We start from the raw sequence: 19,084 nt of genomic DNA, 5'->3' as shown, positions 1-19,084 counted from the left end.
AAGGCCAAGAGACAGCATTCGAACCATTATAATGGGGCCATGGGGTGAAATGGTTCTGGAAAAAGTGAGAAGGATGTCCTTGACCTACATATCCCTCACTATAATAAGCATACTGTCCAAGTCATGCCACCATTAGTTTGATTGGTCTGATCCTCTTCAAAATTGAAGGACAAATATTGCAGGGAACCCTTTCCTAGTACTGGATGCAGCTGGCACTGCTGGAACTCTATTGTCTGCCTCCAGTTTGTAGTCTTGGTCCTGGGGGGAGAGGAACACTTGTAATTGGTAACAAGGAAGCAGGGGTCCTGGTCAAAGCACCAGCACCAAGAGGAACACTAGCACTGGCAGTTGCAGGAGAACAGAGGACCTAGTAACAGCCTCAGGGTGGAGCTGAAGAGAGAAGCACTAAGGCTTGTGACTGTAGGTAAGCAGGGGCCCTTCATGGATAAAGACCAGAGGGCAGACCAGAAGAGCAGTGAGCACATCTCCCTCCACATCATGTCACCTTGGAAGCATCAAAAACTTAAAGCCTCCTCCAGAACTAGTTCTGAAAAAAAGCCTGAAGTTTAGGATGGGGTCTTCCTGGCTCCAGGTGAGACCCCAACTTTAACATAAAGTCTGGAGTCAAGAAACACACTGAAAATGAGCAAATAGCAAACCTGATCATAAAAAGCAACTACAGTGACAGGGAAGATCAAGACTTACACTCAGAAGACAACATTGTGTTAACAGCTACAAGCAAAAGCACCAAAGAAAAATGCAAATTAGATGTAAGCCCAAAAATTCCTCAAAGAGCTAAAGAAAGAGATCGAAGTGGTAGAGGAAAAATTAGGGGGAAAATGAGAGTAATGCAAGAAAATTATGAAAAAATAATTAACAAATAATACTTAAGAAATTAACACTAAAAACCCAAATTGACCAAATGGAAAAGCACAAAAAACATGCTAAAGAAAAGAACTTTTTAGAAAACAGAATTGGCCAATTGGCCAAATTCCTTAAAAAGTAGAACTGAAAAAAATGAAAGCTAGTGAGTGGCAAGAGGCCACAATAAACAAAGCAAAATCAAAAGATTGAAAAATGAGATATCATAGTTCAACAAATTATCAAGTACTCCAATATCTTAGATCCAGAGGACAAAATAGAAATTGAAAGAACCCACCAATCACTTCCTGAGAGTCTAAAATGAAAACTCCTAGTTAATATTACAGCCAAGTTTCAGAGCTCCCATTTCTAGGAGAAAATGTTATAAGCATCTAGAAGGAAAAAATTCAAATATCATAAAACCACAGTCAGGATCACAAAAGATTTAGTAGTTTCCATATTAAAGAAACTAAGGAGGGGCAGCTAGGTGGAGCAAAGGATAGAGCACCAACTCTGGAATCAGGACCTGAGTTCAAATAAGGCCTTAGACACTTTATACTTTCCTTAGCTGTGTGACCTTGGGCAAGTCACTTAACCCCATTGCCTTGCAAAAAATTTAAATAAATAAAAAGAAACTAAGGGTTTGGAATATGATATTTAGGAAGCTAGGATTATATAATCAAACTCACCTACCCAGCAAAACTGAGCATAATTCTTCAGGGCAAAAAGCTGATGTTTAATGAAATAAGATTTTCAAGTATGCCTGATGAAAACACCAGAGCTGAATAGAATATTTGATATCCAAACACAAAAGAACAAAAAAAAAGGGGGCGGCTAGGTGTCATAGTGGATAAAGCACCGGCCTTGGAGTCAGGAGTACCTGGGTTCAAATCTGGTCTCAGACACTTAATAATTACCTAGCTGTGTGGCCTTGAGCAAGCCACTTAACCCCGTTTGCCTTGCAAAAACCTAAAAACAAAGAACAAAAAAGGTAAACAGGAAAGAAAAATAAGAGGAAAGAGACTTACATACCTGTATGAGAAGATAATATATATTGCTCTTAAGAATTTTATTGTTATTAGGGCAGTTAGAGTTTATATAGAGGGTATGAATGTGAATTGATTACACTTAGGATGGTCTAAAAAATGAAAGGGTAGGAATGGGATGCAGTAGGAGAAAGGGAAGAGAGAGGAAGAATAGGGAAAATTATCTCACATAAAGGAGGTGTGTAAGGAAGAGCTTTTACAATGTATGGGGAAATAGGGATGATGGTGAGCAACGCTTGAATCTTACTCCCAACGGAATTGATCAAAGAGAGAAGAATATATAGATAGTCTCAGTTGGGTCCAGAGTTCTTATTTTACCCAGCTGGGAAGTAGGAATGGAAGAGAATAAGCAAAAGGGGATGGAGGAAGGGAGATGATAATAGGGAAGACAAATTAAGACAGTGGTCACAAGTGAATTCCAGTGTCATTTTACTTTTGATTGTCCTATACTAAAAATAATTATTACAAACTCAACTACAAAAAAAAAAAATCTCACTCCATGGAGTAGATGCCACATTTGGTTCTATGATTTCAGTGATATGTATTCCCTTACCTTCCACCTTCATGTCACCTGTAATCCAGCCATGCTTTCTCATCTTATTTCTATATCCTTTCAAAACTCTCCAAAAATCATCCATCCCCACCAATGAAAATCTGTGCCAACTGCAGACGCTGCAGTTGCTTTAGCCATAAAAGATCACCACCTAGTGGCCAATCTTCGGCTGTTTCTAGATAAAGTGTATAAACTATAGATTATAGAGGTTCAATTAGGGTTTTCCCCTACTATCTTGGGGTAGATGGAAAGTCAAAACTGGTTGGTGGAGGAAATTCAGAAGCCCATAGTGGAGACAAAATGCCAGGTCCATTTTAGCTCCAATGAGAGTCCCTGAAGAGGACCTGGGACCCAGCACCGCCTCTGCTACATTGTATTCAGTTGTGCTACATTGTATTCATTGTCCAGTCTAAGGACCCCTGGGCCATCGGGGACACCGAGGCTTCCACCTGAAGAAGCTGTCCAAGGTACCCCCGTGGCCCGGGCTCATTGGGTCTCCCTGACCTCTGCCAGCATGGCAGCGACCGCACCGGCTCTGAGCCTGCCCTCTCCGAGCTCTTCGGCACCCCCCCTCCCACTCCACGGGTCCAGGACGGCTGGGGCCCCAGGTGCAGGGGCATCACTCGGGGCCCCTCCGGCGGCATGTTCTGATTCCTCCACCCCGGGCACTGCCCACCCACCGCAGCTTTGTCCTGCCATCCAGCAGGAGGCCCCCGCCCCGGCCCTCATCCCGTCTGGAGCCCCCTCAGATCCAGCCAAGGGCATCACCTCCTGGGGACACAGGACCCGGGGCGGCGGGGGGCGGCTCCACGCGGGTGGGGGCCCCTCGGCGCGGCCGCTCCCAAGTGGGCCCGGGGCCGCGCCGGCCCCTCCGGCCACATTTCCCTCCTCCGAGCCTTTGCCCTTGGCCGGCCCCCAGCCCTGCCCTCCCCTCGGGGCAAGGGGCGGTTTGGTTTGGCCGCGTTCTGTGGACCAGTGCTCAGCCCGCGTCTGGCACACAGCAGGCGCTTCATGAATGCCGGCTGACCGGAGCCGGGCCCGGCCCCAGCAGGCGCGCAGTGGGCGGTGGCGGACAGTCTTGGAGGAGGCGGGGGAGGAGTCGCTGCTCCCCGACATTCCGCGCCGCCACCTTCCCCCCCTTCGGGGCCTCCGTTTCCCCGGCTGTAAAAGGGGCGGGGCAGCCGGCGCCCGGACCCATCGCGCCAGGGGCGGGGGAGGCCCGGCCGAGCGCTCGCGGCAGCGCCCCCAGCGGGCCCTGCGGGAATGGCTTTCCGCCCGCCCTTCCGGGACACCGCCTCGGCGCCCCGGGGCGGGGCCGCGCTACGGGTCGCTCCCGGAGCCACGCTTTCCCGAAGGGGCGCATGCGTACTGCTTCCTAGTGGCGCCCGGCGCTCGCGAGACTACGGCCGCGGCCCTTCTCGCGAGCTTTCCCCGGCCCCTCGGCTCGCCCGCTCGCTCCTCTTTCTTTGTTCCTGCGGCCGGAGGGGTCTCGCGGGAGCCGGGCGAGGGGGGGAGCGCGAGGGGGCCGTGGCCGTGGCTGTGGCCCTGGCGGCAGCTCTCGCGGTGTTTGCCGCCCTCCCCCCGCCCCTCCGGGATCCCCCTCCTCCCAGCCCCGCTTCCCTCCCCTCCCCGCAGGGAGAATATGGTCGCCGGCGATGGACGCCCCCAGTGCAGGTCAGTGCGCGCCGGCCCCGGCCCCGGCCCCGCGCGGGCCCCGCCTCGAGCCGCCCCCGGGCTCGGGCCGCGCTCCCCTCTGCGAGCCGGGCCGGGGCCGCCGCGGCGTCCGGGAGCCGCGGCCTCGCAGGCCGCCCGGGCCCGCCCCGGCCCGAAGCCCCCTCGGGAGCGGCGGCCGGGCCGGGCCTCGGGAGCCGCGTCGGGGGCGGCACAGCCCCGGGCCCCGGAGCGCCTGGCGTTCGCCCCCGCCGGCCCGGCGCCCCTTCCCTTGCGTGCCCTTTATCCGGCGCCTCGGGGCGCGCACCGGCCGCATCCATGTGACAGGCGGGGAAACTGAGGCCGGCGCCGCCTGCCCTGGGGGGCTCTGATGCCGTGGGGGACCCCCCCGGCTAAGCCGAGAAGAGCCCCTCCCGCCCGGGTCACCTTTGTCACGCCGGGGGGCTCGGCCGTTGCCGGCGCCCACCGGGGCCAGCCCCTGCTGGGGGGCGCTGGACCCGCGCTGGGCCGCCTTCTGCGGCTCTTTGCTTCCAGGGTAACAGCCCGGGGGGCTCCAGCGTCCGAGCCCCCCTTGTGGTGGGCTTTCTCACCGGCCCCCTCCGGAGCTGCCCGCCCGGCAGGCCCCAGGGAGCTGACATGAGGACGGTGTCACACTTAGGTGACCAGTGGTGCGGCCGCAAGTGGCCGCGCTCTTAATAAGAGGAAGTTGAGCAATTGTTTTTTAAATTTTCCCCCAGGAAGCGCCTTTGAGGATCTTCTCGAAGCCCTGAGCCCGAGTTCAGATAACAAGTTCTTCAATCTTGCCAAGCTTGGAGGCTCCAAATATGGTAATAGTACTTTTTACCAGCCTTTATGTCTCCCATTATGGTTGTCATCATGCAGAGTTCCTTGCTTGATATTGAATGGGTAATTTTTTGAAACCAGGTTAAGTTAAAAATGCATTATTTCCGTTAAAGATACTGCTTAAGTTTGAGTGGGCTCATCAGTGAAGTTCTGTTATGAAGCGAGTACTTTCATTTTCTGAAATTTGAAATGTTCAGTGTCGAGTATCTTGTCCTGAGATGACCCAGCTGACTCATCCACCGAACCTGTAGGATTGGAATCCCCCCATTTTTCCCTCTCCCCCTTCAGGTGCCGCCTCTTCCCTGGCAACCTTCTGCCCATCTGCAACCTCACTTTCTCACCTCTTCTGTACATGTATTTGGTGTTACCTCTCCATATCAGAAGTATAAGCTTCAGGAGAGCAGGCAAGGCATTGTCTCATCTCTTATCTTCTGTGCACGGTAGACATTTAATAAATAAATGGTTGTTAAAGGTTTTGAATCCTTTTTCCTTGGAGGGTTTTAGTTTTGGAATGATCTCACCATCCCTTTCCACTTGCCCTACTCTTCATTAGGTGGCATTTGCATGGCTACTGGCAGGGGTCACCAAACTTAATGAAGCTAATTGGGTCCCAGGAGCCTGGGGCAGTTACTCGGCAGGGGACAGAAGATCCTTGGAGGCAGAGGATTTTCTCGTCTGGGCTGGTGTGGAGCCAGGAGACAGAGCAGGATTGGCCTGATGATGGGCACCTTGGCAGGTGGCCTCCACAGAGGGCTGCCCTTCCCCCTCGTTCTTTATGAATGACTAAATTAACAGAATTATTTCTGTGGTTTGTCTGGAGGTTACATTGTATCTAAGTCCCCTGACTGAATTATTCAGGGATGCTGCATGGCCCAGGCATGGTGGTGTGCTTGAGGAGAGGATTTCAGTGTTCTGAGACACCTGACAGGGTCTCCCATTTAGAGGAACCCCAACCCTGCCCTTTCTGGGCCTCAGTTTCCTTAGCTGACAATCTAGGAAGTTCAGCTGGGTGATCTCTGAGGTCTCAGAGTAGTGTTGTCATTTTAACTGGAGTCTTTGGTCAAATGTCAGACAAAACAAAGACTGTCACATCCTGTGTTCTCGGGCTCCATCTGATATCCTTTCTGTTAGTAAAAGATGCTGCCAATTTAAAACCAAAGTGATCACATTTCATCTGATTTTGTTATTTTTTTCTGGTTTGCTGTGAGCATTGGGTCACAAAGTGGGAGAAAATGCACAGTTTTCTTTCAAAATATTTTAATTGACTGGAACCAAAAGCTTTTTGATTCCTCTTTATACCAGCAATGAACTCAATGTGGAAACTGTTTTAATCAAAATTGTTTACTATAACTGCTATTTTAAAATGCATTATGTATTTATAGAATTACTTGACTATAACTTGAGACATTTGCTTATTCTTTACATTAAAAGATTCAGTATTGTAGTTATTCAATATGGTAGCACATTTACAGTCTGTACTAGCACTTGGCTGAGAATGATTAAAAACCAACTGACATGTTCCCCTTGAAAAAAGACTTATTAATACAGAAACATGTTTTCTCCTTTTAAGAGATCACAAGCAACAACATAATTATGGCAAAACTTTAAAGCAATAGCCCAAAAGCTTTTGATTGTTAACAAATAATTTTGAATTTGGATCTGCTTTATTTGACTCTGTTGGATATGTAACTTATCTGCCAATGAACATTATCCTAGATTTCATCTAAATGTAGACCAATTAAAGGTAAATTGAGATGAAATTCATCAATGAATAAATGGGTCCAGTCCCTCAAAAGGCACCAAGGCATGCAAAAAAAAAAAATGTGAGACACTCCTGAAGGGCTAGTTGACCTGCCTCCAAAACCACAGAAAAGAAAGAGATACAAAAAAGAGATGCAGCCTACCTCTGTCACAAGATGGTGCATTTTTCCATTGGGTGTATTGCTTGTTTTTTTTTTTTTAATTAGAGGGAAGGTTCAGTTTGGTATAGGCATCAACACAACTTATAAAATGTAAACAGAGCAAATAATTATAAAGTGCTGATTTTTAGCTTTCTACCAGGAAATGCTGTTTCTGCAGTAGAGTTTATGGTAAATGAAAAGTTGAGAAGAGTATTTAGAGGCCTTTGTGTAGGAGAAGGTGTCCAAGCACAAAGCTGCACTATAGGGAGGAGGTAATTAGGTGGAAAGAGTGAGCATATTTTATTGTACCTCTCTAGGTGGTACATGAACAAAAGAGAGATGCGTTTGAGGGTGGCAGGGCTTGGCATGAAAATATAAGATAAGAGTGAGGAAAGAAAAGCCAGGCAGAAGCTGGGATGGAAGTCCTGGGGAGAGGAGGGGACTGAGGACAGATGTGAGAAGAGCCAGCAACATACTTGTTACCACAACCAATCACCTAAGGATGAAGTGTTGCTCTTACCTGTTTTCGAAGTTAGGAAATCCATATCAAGTTAAATTGAGGGACATTGATTTAGAAAACCATAAATCTGGGTTATATGTTTATTTTGTTAAAACATTTCCCCATTGCATGTTAATTTTGTTTGAACTTGGGAAGTTTGCAGTTGAGAGTTTGGCTGGAACCCTCTTTGAGATGAGGGTACATATCAGAAATCAGGAAAGGACTTGCTTGCCCAAGGTCCCCCATTAGCTCTCATTTGGCAGAGCTGTCACTCAGACTCGAGCCCTCTATCCCATGCTCTTTTTTGGGGGGGAGGGGGTTAGGTTTTTGCAAGGCAACAGGGTTAAGTGGTTTGCCCAAGGCCACACAGCTAGGTAATTATTAAGTGTCTGAGACCGGATTTGAACCCAGGTACTCCTGACTCCAAGGCCGGTGCTTTATCCACTACGCCACCTAGCCACCCCTATCCCATGCTCTTTCCACCAAATCCATGATATGTGTAAAGTGTGTGGATAGTTTGAAATGTTACGTAAAAAAGAAGTATGAGAGACTGAAGGAATGGAGAGGACTGGACCTGGGTGCAAATCTTACTTTCCGGTTCTTGCAAGCTCTGAGTACTTTGTTTCTGAGTACTTAGCTTACTGTACTTACTTACTAGCCATGGGTTAGTCACTTCAGTTCTTTGTGTATCTTTGAAGTATTTACCTTCCCAGGGATAATGTACCTAGTCAAGGATTCTGAAATTCTTTGTCCACAATTATCCTTGTGGTAATAGATGAAGGACAGTGGGGAGGTGGCAAAAGACCTGGCAGTGTGCTTACCTCACTTAACCTTGAGAGTCCTTGCCTATTTCTTTTGACTTTTTTTGGTGTGGGCCTGAGGGGAGAAGAGAAATGAAGGGCAACCGAGGAGTAGAATTAAATCATTATTGTTTTCTAAATAGCTCTGCTTACCTGGAAATCAAACAGATGTTAAAGGCTTGCTTGGGAAAGTCTCAGCATCTCTGTTTGCTGGCCTTGGGCTTCCCTGTTTAGAGCCTTGAGTCTTTGACTTGGCAGTCATTTGAGAGCTGGAGCCAGATATTGAGGGTGGAATGAGGAAGGGAGGGAATTTGGGAAAGAATATCTCTGGGGATGATAAACAGAAAACTGAAGGAGGAAACAGGAAGAAAGGATGTGGAAAGGAGACTGGAGAGCAGAAGAAAAAAATGTTTAAAGGAACTCTATTTGCAATATTCATTGAGATCAGTCCTCTAGCATTCACTGTATTAAGAAGTGAAATAAGATTGAGCATTAGTTCATTTAATATGCTTTAGTATTAAATCCCCTAATTAGATAAGATTCTTTCCCAATGAAAATATCTCAAATAAAAAATATTATGTTCTGTGGTTGTAGGTTTCGAAAACCTGAAGAGAAAGAGCTCTATAGTTTACTGACATATATATGTGTGTGTATCTATAGATACCTATATACATATATATGTATTCCCTTCTATGATTGTCTTATAATTAATTAAATATAATAATTCTTCCTCATCCCCAAAATGCACACACTCCTAGGGTTTTCCTTCTTAGAGCACTGAGTCTTCAGCTTCTTTCAGGGTCTTCCTGAAATCTAATTGAAACTTGTAAACAGATTGAGATTTGTGAGAAATAAAATCTATTTAAAAAAAATCAGTTTTGAGTTAAGTTAATCTTTGAAAATAACGAAACTTCTTTTAGTAAAATTTCTTGTATTGGTAGTGACTAAAGTATTCCACTCAAGTGACTTTTCCAGATAATTGATGCTTTCCCTTTTAAATATTGAAACTTTTTTGGCTTGATCAATCTTGTTTTTAAGATAACTTACACCATTTCATAACTTCTTAAACTCAAAGTGCTCAATATAGTTTAACTTGTTAAAAAAACTGTTCTGTGTCATTATTATGAACATTTATTGTACATCATTACTGTATTCTGTAGTATTTTGGTCTCTACTTTCATTTTCATGTTTGATTAGGCTGTCTTTGTTAGCTCTGGCTTCATCCCTTTTTGAATTGCTGCTTTTAATCTGTTGTGGGCTGAGAAACCAGATAAACCAAGCTTGTTAAGAACTGTGAGTTAAATGTAATGAATGAAGCTGCAAGAGCAAAGCTTGAGAAACAAGGAATGTTCACTTTAGAGCCCAAGTTTTGTGGCAGTTACATTTGAGTGCCCTTGTTAGGAGGCCATAGAGCTCTCCCTTTAGTAAGAAAATCACCCTGTGGTGGTGGTGGTGTCCAGGGTTTCATACTTGGCTGGGTTTTTTTTAAGACAAAATTTGGGGAGGGGAGGCAGCTAGGTGGTGCAGTGGATAGAGCACTGGCCCTGGAGTCAGCAGGACCTGAGTTCAAATTCAGCTTCAGACACTTAATAAATTACCTAGTTGTGTGATGTTGAGCAAGTCACTTTAACCCCATTACCTAGCCAAAAAAAAAGCAGCCTAAAAAAAAAGAGACAGTTAAAAATTGATCTATCCTTAGCTAATTGAATGATTTTTCTCTCCCTCCAGATGCTCTGCCTTACTCCATACGGGTACTGCTGGAAGCTGCCATTCGAAATTGTGATGGCTTCCTAGTGAAAAAGGAAGATGTTATGAATATTTTAGATTGGAAGAGTAAACAAAACAATGTTGAAGTGCCCTTTCTCCCTGCCCGAGTTCTCCTTCAAGATTTTACGTAAGTGATGTATACTCTTGACTGGTATTATAAACATGTATTCTGGTGGAGATCATTGGTGGACATTTTTTCCTTACTTTATCTTGGCCTATAATCAATAAGTTTGCATTTTCTGAACTGTATTCCATTAAAATCAGAATTCCATTTCACTCTTTGTATGTTGACATGGACACTCTGTACTACCATGTTGAGAATGAAAATATGGAAACTTTGTAAATGTATTGACAGGGTTGGGATGCCTAGGTAACATGTAAAACTTAACTATGAGTCAGTAAGCAACAAAAGCAAAAATCCCCAAAACTGGCTTCAAGATTCTCCAAATCACCTCTCTTCTATAACAAGGGAAGTCACTTGGTGTCCCAGATTTTTCCCCTTCAGTTTACAAGTTAGAGATTCCTGAGTGGGGAGACCTAAAGCATAGCCCATTCCACCCACCCAGAATATTGCTTTTGTTTTATTATATTACATGCTTTATCAAGTCAGCAGCTTTCTCCCTTATGCCTTTACAAAGAATAGGACATTTGGGGTTTTATCTTAAGTATTTTATTCATTTTAACTGTAATTGAAGAACTGATCATTCTTTTTTTTTAGAGGGATACCAGCAATGGTGGATTTTGCTGCTATGAGAGAAGCAGTGAAAACTCTTGGAGGAGATCCTAAGAATGTCCATCCTGCCTGCCCTACAGATCTCACTGTTGACCATTCTTTGCAAATTGACTTCAGTAAATGGTATTTCACTACAGCTGTGTTAATTAAAGCCACCTTGCAACTAATTAGTAGCCCACTCTCTGAGTGATAAACTGTTTATATTACTTGGGCTACTGCTTTCTTGTAATTATACTTTTTTTTTTGAAAGAAAACAGTTCATAAAAATTTGTAGGCTTGTGAATTTTTTTTGTACTGAAAGATTTTATTTTGTTTGTTCTGTATTTCTAGATTTATTGATGCTATTGAATTTTATAGAGGATCCATCTTTTTTGTCAAAATAAACTCTAAAATTCATTTGTGACTTCCTTTTTTTCTTCCTAAGTCCTTTGTTATGGGTCACATTCCTGTGGATGGAGGTGATGGATGAAAGTATTGAGCCCACTCAGAATTTATCTCTGTTGCCCTTCTAGTAACATTGTAGCTCTTTCCCCAAATAGTCCTCTCTCTGATGATACTAAGAGATAAATATTTAGTCAGCTTTTCCATCCCTTGGGCAAATAGTAGAATGAATCTTAGACCAAGGATTCATAGAACCTATGAGAGAGATTGTTATCCTACTCATTAGATTAAAGCTCTAGGGGCGGCTAGGTGGTGCAGTGGATAAAGCACCATCCTTGGAGTCAGGAGTACCTGGGTTCAAATCCAGTCTCAGACACTTAATAATTACCTAGCTGTGTGGCCTTGGGCAAGCCACTTAACCCCGTTTGCCTTGCAAAAACCTAAAAAAAAATAAAAATAAAAATAAAAAGATTAAAGCTCTGATTAAGGAACTGGTTTTAAATTGGTATTACTCAATCAGGAAAAAGCCCGGTCTAGAATTTATAAAAAATGCTTTGTAATTTAAATATAATAGTATATAACATGACAGCCATGATTTCATTTGAATACTTATATAAAAAAACTAATTCTATCTTATGTATTAAAGTAATTCCTGTTTGTTTTCTATAGATTGGGCTTTGCTTTCTTGTTTTATTGGTTTTTATTTATACAATCTTCATTTCCCTTTAGAAGTTAATGAGCCCATTTTGAAGTCTTTTCTTGAACTGATTGTCTTATTTTGACAACTTAATTTATTCCACTTTTATAATTATCTCACCTTATGGACTTTTTCTTTTTGAAATAATAGTGCAATACAGAATGCTCCAAATCCTGGAGGTGGTGACCTACAGAAAACAACAAGCAAACTTTCTCCACTTAAAGTCCAGCCTCGAAAAGTCTCTTGCAGAGGTCAGACGGCTTGCCGAGGACCATGCGATACTGGAGAACTGGGTCGCAACTCAGGAAAATTTTCTGCGCAGATTGAGAACACACCTATCCTGTGTCCTTTTCATTTACAACCAGTGCCTGAGTATGAATCTATCTCATTGGTGTTTACCAGTACTTGATTTTTTTTATTTAAAGCAAAATACAATTAACATTAAAGGTTACTAGGTTGTAGTAGTGGTAATATTAGATGTTTTTGCATGATTGAAATGACATAATAATATTTTTATTTTTATTGGTAATGGCAGTTTTTAAACAATCGAAGAAACTATTACCAAAGCATTCAAATTTGTTATCAGTTACCAGAGGTGACTGCTAGGTGGTGCAGTGGATAGAGCAATGACCCTGGAGTCATGAGGACCTGAGTTCAACTCCAGCCTCAAAAATGTAATAATTACCTGTGACCTTGGGCAAGTCATTTAACCCCACTGCCTTGCATAAAAAAGTTACTAGAACTTGAGAATTGTCCCAAAGCACCAAGGAAATCCTATTCTGTTGATTTTTTTACTAATAAGGCAAACTGATTCACCCTCTATGACTTTCAAGGAAAGGTAGTTGAAGAACTTGGAAGCCTTATGCAAATCTTAGTAAAAAATGTAAGTCCCCCTAAACAATGAGGCTCAGAAGTATGCTCCAACTAGTTTGGAGGGATGCTATTAAGTAAAGTTTGCCAGAATTTTGCCCAGTGACATTGCCCAATGGAACTAGAGGTCCAGGAAGCATTTAATAACCTCCCTATGACACTGATTAGTTCCTGGTTAGGGCTCCATACTCAAAGCTAGGAAGTATTCAGTTCTTTTTCAGTTTTTGAACAAACCGGAGTAAAGAATTGAGGCTGTTACCTACGCTATTGGGGAGCAAGAGAATCCCAATAGACCAGCTCTGCTATAGTGGGATGACCTTGGACACTTGCCCTCTCAGAGACGGAGCTCCCACATTTATTTTATTTTATTTATGGCAATGGGATTAACAGATCACACAGCTAGGCAATTATTATGTGTCTGAGGTTGGATTTGAACTCAGGTTCTCCTGACTCCAGGGTTGGTGCTTTATCCATTGCACCACCTAGCTGCCCCCAAGTTCCCCATTTTTACAGTGAGAATTAACTCCAAGGTCCTCACCAACTCCATAATGTTTTAATATTTTTTAAGCACTCACTGAGATGACTTAATTTATTAAGTCTTTCCTTAGACAGGAAGTGAACATGAGCTCAACCTGGATAAAGATTTTGTGTCACTTTAGTTTATGAATTTGATTTACTCCAAGAACTGTTATTTTCTTGGGCAATAACTAGGAGCTTTCAAAGGTTAGTGAGGCTGTGGCAGGCTACTCTAATTGTGGATGCTTGACTTCTTTAAGTTTGAGAAAATCTTTTCCTCAAAACTCTTTGTGTTCGGCTTGGTTTGGTAAGTGAGAAAACTAAGCATCAGTGAAGTTCTCTTCTTGTCCAGGACATCTAGAAATAGATGCTTGGTTGGGATTAGAAACCATCTTCAAGGCATGTTCTCTTTCCTCTAGAGCCTCCTGTATTAGCCTTCCAGAGGGCATTTGATTATAAGTGTTTTCGTTTGTTTTGATTAGTAGGAGTGCTAGAGGTAATTTTATACTCCATGTTCTTTAAAGCAAATCTTGAACATGGATCCCTGCCGTTGCCCTCAGTAGTTCTTTTAAGACATGAAAATTATATAATAAATATAATGAAATGAGGTACTGTTCCATTTAGTGATAAAGATAGTTTATATCTTGCTTAGTGTCTGAATTTCTTTCCTTCGAATGTTTTTTTAATTGGAATATAAATCACTTTTAAAAAATTCCAAGAGAATTCAACTGACCTATGCATTTTTCTGTGGCCTTGGTACATAGCTTCTTGATTTATTTGTTATTGAATTCAAATATTTCTGCTTACTGTATATGGTACAATCTATAGAATCCTCAACTGTACTTTTCCAGAATTCCACATAAACTGTAGATCTTTTAACAACAATCTAATTTTGAAGCCAATGCTATGCTCTCCAGTCATCGTGGCTAATTAGATGGCTGTCAGCTTTGAAATTTAAAAGGGAAGATATATTAATATAAGAATGCATTGATTCTTTTTTTTGCTAATACTCTAAAATATATTCATTCCCTTCAAGCTGGCAGAATGTCAAATCCTTTTAGTACTGATATTTTGTCTTAGCTTTAAAATAACAGCACTCAGAGTTACAATTCACCCCACTGCTCCAGGAAAGTAGGGCGTTTGTGTGTGTACAGAAAGGACCAGCCATAACTCTTGAGACAAACAATTTATTATAATTTCATTTTGAAATAAAAATTTTCACCCTATCTCTATTTTTTAAGGTATTCTTAAATTCCAGCCCTTCTTATGTTAATGAATTTATATGATATAGATGTTTGATAGAAGTCATTCACAGTCAGATAGAATCAGACATGGTAAGGGAATGATAGTATGAACACAACATTTGGAATCACTTCAGCCTACTTTAAAGAAATAGAATGTAATTCACTTTTATTACAGAGTAAGACATTGTAAATTTGAGGGTCTAGAAAGATTGTCTGTTCCCTACAGTCTTTATAGTAGTCCTAGAGAAACTGTGCCCCAGAGAGTCCTGAAAACTGGTATGGGTTCAAGTGATTGCTGGTCAATTTATTATTCAGAGAATCCAGGTTAGGAAAAGGCTGTTAAAATTGATATTGCTTAGGGGAAAATTATTATACCTTATTTTTTAGTTTATCATTGAGGAGCCTGGTCATCAGTAACCAAAAATCGATTTTCTTCCTAATTTCATCTTGATTAAATTAACCTCAAATAACATTTGATAAAATATGTTTTGATAATGGTTGTTTTTGAGGGAAAAAAACTTTCTAATGATTTTTTTCTTCCTTAAAACTTTAGTAATTAGCATTTTTTTTATATAATGTGCTACTTTGACCATTTAAAATCCAGCATTTCCTGTCTGAAACCATTATGTTGGTTCTGTGAAAATGTGATGATGGAAACATTACTAGGAGGTCCTGGAGAGCTAAAGCTTCCAGGGTTCATTCACATAGGACCTTTTTGTCTGGACCTGAATATTGTTCCAGCTAGGTTTTGTGATGATGATATGGCAAGATTTAGTTCTCATATGTTGACTGGCATTGTTATAAAATGGCAAAAATGTGAAGTATACTAGTAAATTTCTACAGAATAAGGATTGATGGAGGATTAGCAGAAGAAACCTACCATTTTGAAAGAGCCTGTTTCTTCCCTCCTGGTTAAGTGGTGGGAAATTTAAATATTGGTTTCTGAACTCACTTCCAGTCAGATGTCTTCACCTAAGTTCCTTTAGGTCACGGATTGCAATTGTTATGATTATATTCTCAGGGCCTAACACTGTAATGATACATAATAGGTGTTGAATAAGTGTTTGTTTATTGATTGGTTGATTTCCTTAAAAAGATTTCTCAAACCCACCTCTCACATGCTTTTATCTTGGTTTTTGTCTAATCATAAAACAAATGAAGGTGCATTTCCCCAGATTTCTCCTAGTGTTGGTTATGTTTCAAAGGCCTAGCAGGAACATGAGCAAATGACAAATGATAGGTGATATTTATGTAGGCTTGCAAGAGGACTTAACATTTGCTATCTCATTTGATAACATAAGTCAATAAAATTTCCCTCCTCTGGTTTAAGAAGAAATTTTTCGTAATTAGAAAATAAAATCTTTTGATTCTGAGAAGTTCAGTAAATTGATGGGATGGAGTATATGTAAAAATGATAATGTTTGTTCTATGTAACAGTAAATTTAATAATAGCTGTTTCTCCCTGTAGGCCTGAAACAGTATTAAAAAATCAAGAGGTAGAATTCGGCAGAAATCGAGAGAGGCTACAATTTTTCAAGGTATATAAAGCATCAGAGAAGCATGGAGACTTGTAAAATAACAAAGTATTTCAAACATCAGGAAAATATCAAGTATTTTATTTATCTTAATGATGTTTGAAGCTGTTTTATTCTTTAAAGTTTATATTGTAAAGTTAATATTTTCCTGTTTTGTTTTCTTGTAGTCCTTAAATTGGGCCTTAATTCCAAAATTTTTAAATGAATTAATCACATTGCTTCCTGCAGGAACTAACATTTCCCTTTTTTTAATCTGGAAACAATTTAGTGGTGTTCAAAAGTTTTTAAGAATGTAACTCTGATCCCTCCTGGAACTGGAATGGCCCATCAAGTAAATTTGGAGTATTTGTCGAGAGTGGTGTTTGAAGAAGATCATTTATTCTTCCCAGACAGTGTGGTTGGAACAGATTCCCATATAACAATGGTGAATGGCTTGGGCATCCTGGGATGGGGTAAGTAATGGCATGACCTCTTTGTTGCAACTAGCCTAGGTGCTATGATTATTTCTTTTTTTAGGCATTTCTGAAGTGATTGATTCTTATTAAGTGTCTGAGGCCAGATTTGAACCCAGGTACTCCTGACTCCAGGGTCAGTGCTCTATCCACTGCGCCACCCCTCTCTCATTTAATCTAACAATAACCAGCTCTCATCTTGTGAGAACCCAGCTTCTTGAAGGAGCATCATCATAATTCTGTCAAAGATATAGCCTTAAAATTTGTCATTTTAGGGGTGGGTAGGTGGCACAATGGATAGAGCACTGGCCCTGGAGTCAGGTGGACCTGGGTTCAGATGTGGTCTCAGACTTAATAATTACCTAGCTGTGTGGCCTTGGGCAAGCCACCTTACCCCATTGCCTTGTAAAAAAAAAAAAAATGTCATTTTAAAGCTAGAATCTTTACAGTTACTAATGAGTGAGCACAAATTCCATCTGTCACAGATGATCGGTCACTGATATTATTAAATGGTATTGAAGCTTGTAGCTATTACCTTCTTCATACAAAGACTGGATAGTAGCAGTGCAGATCATTTGGTTTTCTCTTACCTGGGCCCTGGGAAACGCCCTTCACTCAGGGAGTGTACATTTAATGTGAGTTGCAGAGGAGAAGCCAGTGTGGCCCTGGAGGAAGCAAGACTTTCAGCCTAGGTGTCAACTCCTGGCTGTCTCCCCTTGAGAGAGTCGGCTGATATCATACAGTTGATGATCAAAGGTAGAGAAAAACAGGCAACTCTGTGTTTTGTTAGTTAAGCTCACAATGTCTAGATGATAAAAGCTCCTATCTTCCCTGCCACAGGAGTCAAGACAGGTAGGAGCCAATGGCTCTTCCCTTCCTTGACTCTTAATGTGAACCTCATATCCCACCGTTCTAAGCCCCTGCTTCCTCATCCAGAAGACTTAGCTATTTCACTCTTACTACTCTATAGGTGCCACGTGGCAGCATTCCAGCCTCAAATTTGAATAGTCCTGGCTTTCTGACTTTGGGTGAAGATAGCTTCAGGGCATTGGTACGACTTGTCCAGTGCCTCCTACAAAGACAGTTTGTATGAGTTGGCTTAATTTTGAATACACCATGCTAATAGATGCATTTTAATCTGTCCATTAGGAGTTGGTGGCATCGAGACAGAAGCGGTCATGCTTGGTCTCCCAGTCTCTCTTACTTTACCAGAGGTGGTTGGCTGTGAATTGATTGGGTCATCGAGTTCTTTGGCCACATCCATAGATGTGGTTCTTGGTATTACAAAGGTAAATTAAAGTACTTTGAGTAGATGGCCATGTTTACCTTATTTTAAAGAGAGTATTGTCATCTGCCCTCTCCAAAACCCTGCTTTGCTTCATCCTTGCGTAGCCTGGTTGTTCTTGAGGGACAAGCCAGTGCATTGTAAATGGACTTGTTCGGCTTACCTAGACAGGCCTGGGGAGGTCCTATGGAACAATTTTGTTACTGGGATGGTCTCAAAAGGATGAACTTTTCAGCCAAAGCAACTCCAGGAACCATCTGCTAAGTCCAAGCAGGAGAGTTTTGTGTCCCTCAGTGGAGAGAGTATTACTGTGCCTAAATCAGAGTCTAAATCATTAAACTGTTTACATTTCAGGACTATGAGTAAAATTATTAACTCTAGGTGTGTTAGAGAACAAAGCTTAATTTGATCTCTAATATCAAAATCAGTAATTTAACCTCTCCTACTATTAATTAGACAGAGAAGCAGTAAAAATGGTGAGTAGAACTGTCCTCAGAGTCAAAGTCTCCTTCATTGTGTGTTGTCTGTATGACCCCTGGTCACTTGACCTCTCATAGAGTAGGTGCCAACCTACCTTGGCAGAGGGATCTTCCATTTACCAGGCGATTGACAGAGTGGAAGCCTTTTCTTCTGTATCATCTTGGTCATTTCATTAGCTTCAGAGCTTTGGAACTTGTCTTATCCAGCCCTCTGATTTTACACATGAAAATGCTGATGAATGGTCCAAGGTTCTAAAAGGAAGCAGGGAGGCCCTAGCATTTAGGCCTTTCTCAGGAGTCTACTGGCTCAGACACTCTTCTTGATGTTTTGTCACGGGCCTGTAGTGCTTCACATTGGGTATTTGACCCTCTCTGCATAAATTCAAGACTGATAAATGAAGAGGAGATAGTTGTTTCCTTTCTAATTTCAATTTTCTGAATGTCCCTACACCCCTTGGGGGAACAAAAAAATGTGATTTTTCTCTAGTCAGTGTTGTCCTATTCCATAATTAGGAGATGGAGAGAAATGATTGATAAAAGCAATAGACTAAATTGAGACTTGTCATTTCTAGTAGAAAAGGAGGAATCCATTAGGACTTAAGAGAAAGTCTATGATACCACCTCCATTATCCAGCCCTAAAAATAAGTTTCTTTTTAGGGTCATTTGGGATGGTGATTTGCTTGTTGGTCTATCTCTTTTGTTGTTTCTTATCATTTTTAATCTGGGGTCTTTCAGCATTAATTATCATTTGTTTTCCAAGAAATTCAAATTGAGCCCTCTCTTTCAGCACATGGAAAGAAAAAAAACATACCAGTCAATATTTTTCTTAAAGTCATTTTTAGGCTCCAAGGCCTTTCTTTCATAAAAGGAGGGGACAGGAATAGATGATCTCCTTATCAGGCTCCTTCTGACCTCACCCTTCTGGGATTCAGTGGTTTGTTTTCAATAGT

The 19,084-nt window shown here is 42.0% G+C and overlaps 1 protein-coding gene across 1 annotated transcript in view; it reads left to right on the top strand.

The window, feature by feature from the left end:
- The first annotated feature begins 3,963 nt into the window (after positions 1-3,963).
- IREB2 (iron responsive element binding protein 2) overlaps positions 3,964-19,084 on the top strand; it is a 35,112-nt gene continuing 19,991 nt past the window's right edge. Inside the window, exons 1-8 of the mRNA XM_074232504.1 lie at positions 3,964-4,134; positions 4,869-4,958; positions 9,903-10,068; positions 10,660-10,797; positions 11,903-12,124; positions 15,851-15,920; positions 16,186-16,369; positions 17,519-17,658. Coding sequence (XP_074088605.1) covers positions 4,116-4,134; positions 4,869-4,958; positions 9,903-10,068; positions 10,660-10,797; positions 11,903-12,124; positions 15,851-15,920; positions 16,186-16,369; positions 17,519-17,658 — 1,029 coding nt within the window. The 5' untranslated portion in view covers positions 3,964-4,115. The remainder of the gene's footprint in view (positions 4,135-4,868; positions 4,959-9,902; positions 10,069-10,659; positions 10,798-11,902; positions 12,125-15,850; positions 15,921-16,185; positions 16,370-17,518; positions 17,659-19,084) is intronic.

Source organism: Macrotis lagotis, chromosome 4 (genome assembly GCF_037893015.1).
Source record: "Macrotis lagotis isolate mMagLag1 chromosome 4, bilby.v1.9.chrom.fasta, whole genome shotgun sequence".
Classification (NCBI taxonomy): Eukaryota; Metazoa; Chordata; class Mammalia; order Peramelemorphia; family Peramelidae; genus Macrotis; species Macrotis lagotis.
The sequence above is the reverse complement of the archived record's forward strand: the minus strand, read 5'-3'. Positions and strand labels throughout refer to the sequence as shown.